General features: G+C 48.3%; 1 protein-coding gene across 1 annotated transcript; it reads left to right on the top strand.

Annotated features, from left to right (window-relative positions):
* Window positions 1-1,301: 1,301 nt before the first annotated feature.
* On the top strand, window positions 1,302-1,943 carry B0H18DRAFT_1124818 (uncharacterized protein; the record flags this gene model as incomplete). Its single annotated transcript, XM_048034911.1, has 3 exons — window positions 1,302-1,439; window positions 1,496-1,636; window positions 1,884-1,943. 3 exons carry the CDS (start codon window positions 1,302-1,304, stop codon window positions 1,941-1,943), a joined length of 339 nt encoding a protein of 112 aa, XP_047887213.1.
* Between the last annotated feature and the right edge of the window lie 767 nt (window positions 1,944-2,710).

The raw sequence follows: 2,710 nt of genomic DNA, 5'->3' as shown, positions 1-2,710 counted from the left end.
GAACCCCCCTCAACTTAGGCTTGTCGCCTTTGCCTAGGACCCCCACTTGACCCAGCCCTATAGCTCGGCATAGGACTCCCCACTGGATCCAGCTCGTCACTGGCAATCCAGGACCTCATTGCGCTCCCTATAGCAAGGCTCGTCGCCCTGCTAAGAACTCCAGCAGGCCTTCCTCACCCTGCTCACGACCCCTAGCCTCCTCTTCTCCCCCGGTTGCACCACGATCACTGATCCGTATGTTCACAAGCCAGCCCGGCCCCTGAATCTAGGGTTCTGAGCCCACGAGCCCTAACACAGTAACACTTTCTGATGAAGAAATATGCAAATGCTCTGTGTCTTGTGGTACTGCAATGAGGAATGAGCTGAGCAACAATAATGTAAGCACCTCTGTTACTACCATAATACTGCTTCATGATTTCAATTTGGCTTGCACAAGGCTCTTGTTATTGTCACAGTTTGACTACATGGAAGTTAGTCTCACAGACTAGTATATATCAATGTATTTGATAAGTGAGATTCAAGCAATGATTTTATGAGCCAGAAGACAAAAGACACAGACAATACAACTGGGATTGTATTGCCATGCATGGCCCACTCCCCAGCAAGTGCATGACTCAAGTGCATATTTTCCTCTGTCTCACCAGCACAGGCCTTTGAATAATAAATGTTTAAGCAGGGCTCAGTTGTACCGGACCCAACACAGGAGACTGCGCGCAAGGGTACCAAAAGATGGGTGAGCTCTTGTACGGGTTTGCGGCAGGTTTGAGTGGTGAAGGTGTTTTTTGCAGTGCTCCTCCTCACCCACTTCATCACAGCGGAAGCACCCATGCCCATGCCAGACCCGGTAGCCTCCATCCATACTGATCTGGGACAGAATTCATCCAAAAATCACAAGTCTAATATTGTCAATGGCACATTCACCTAGTCCATGAGGGCGCTTTGCAGCACGCGCTGGATGAAGCTTCCACATCACTTGCAAGGTGAGAGTCATACTGCACAAAGGTCTCAGAAGAGCTCATAGCATGCCCACCAGCCGCGGTCCTGCTGCATTTGGCTTATGCTCCGGAACACCAGCAAAGCAAAGCGGAGCAATGGGCCCAATGAGATCATCTGTCATGGCTGTCTGGTGGAGTCATATCCCCTGCCATCCTCACTACCCCCAGAAGATGAAGCCTTGGTTGATGATTTGCTTTCACAGCACGGAGTGGTGTCAACATGTGCCAGGAGCAAGTGTGTGACAAGGATATTTTTTGCTTGACACCTGGCCAACGGGTCAACAATGAAATCATCAACTTTGAATCATGGCTCATGCTGAAGCCAGAAAGACAATTTACAGCAGGGAAGAACTGCTCAATGTCCATCGCCTCAGCTCATTCTTCTTGCACAAGCAGGAGAACCAGGGCTATGATAAGGCGAATTTAGTGAAGTGGACAAAGGAAGTACATCATTTCCTCTAGCAATGGTTTCTCCAGATCACCACATGGCAACTATGTAGCTCAATATCTTCTCCAAGGACATGATCCTTATTCCTGTCAACCGCCAAAATCAACACTGGACTGCTGCCGCTATCAACTTCCGCCGCAGACAGATTGAGTTGTATGATAGCATGGGTACCCCCAGGCCAAACATCTTCAAGGTATGGATTATGCATTGCCTTAGGTTAGGGGGCAGAGCAAAAATGCAAGCAAAGTGAGTGTTTGAGTGGAGCCAGGCGACAGGGTGGTGGGGGACTCCACTGGCGAACCTGTTTCGCTCTTTTATAGAGCTCATCAGGCCTGCTTAGGTAATCAACAGATTATACTCTATGTGCTAAATGGGCAAGTACAAATGGGCCACTTAGTCAATGTCTCTTACACATACTCACTTCCATCTGACGGTAACAGATGGGTCATGTGTTCCAGGCGCTCGACACAGGCACTGGCGGAGCCGGGGCCCAACATTGATAGGGCCAAATATAATAATATATTAAAATGAAGGTGTTGAATTTTGGGCTGAACGTTGGTATATAGGTAGCTCTATACTAGTATAGTAATGACACAAAAAATGGGACAAAACAGCGGACCAGTTCCTGAGCTATAAGCATACCAATTTCATTGTTTGGCACAGTTCCCTTTTGCAGTACCTGCATAAGTGAACATAGGGGGAAGATTGTTTGTAGAACCATGCTCCATTTAACTGTAGGATGCATGCTGTAAAAGGGCTTGGCCATAGGATGAGCAGTTGTTGCTGTAGGGTGGCAAAAACATGTCTGGGAGAACATGTTCCACCCGCCATACCACAAGGACAAACATTTAGGACTAGCTTCTTTGGGGTGAAAATGATCCTATTGGGTGTATGATATTGGGTACCAAAGGGTGTGGCAGTAGTGGGTGTGGTCGTGGCTGTAGGTGGGGCCGAAGGTACCCAGGGGGGAGGAACAGGTGTTGTCACGCTACAAGGAGTGGGTTATATGACTAGCTTCATTGGAGGGAAAGTGATCCATTTGTATGTAGTATACTAGATATGGAAGGACTTGGGGCCACAAGGTCTGGGTGTGGCGGTAGGGGGGGTCAGTCATACCCAAGCAGGTGCTGTTGCACTACACAGAGTGGGTTATATGACTAGCTTCTTTGGAGTGAATGTGTTCCATTAGACTATAGAATGCCATATATGGAAAGGATTGGCAGTAGCAGATCTGGTTGCAGCGGTAGGTGGGGTGGAAGGTACCCAC

This window comes from Fomitopsis serialis (assembly GCF_022376445.1).
Source record: "Fomitopsis serialis strain Sig1Antser10 chromosome Unknown B0H18scaffold_134, whole genome shotgun sequence".
Classification (NCBI taxonomy): domain Eukaryota; kingdom Fungi; phylum Basidiomycota; class Agaricomycetes; order Polyporales; family Fomitopsidaceae; genus Fomitopsis; species Fomitopsis serialis.
The sequence above is the reverse complement of the archived record's forward strand: the minus strand, read 5'-3'. Positions and strand labels throughout refer to the sequence as shown.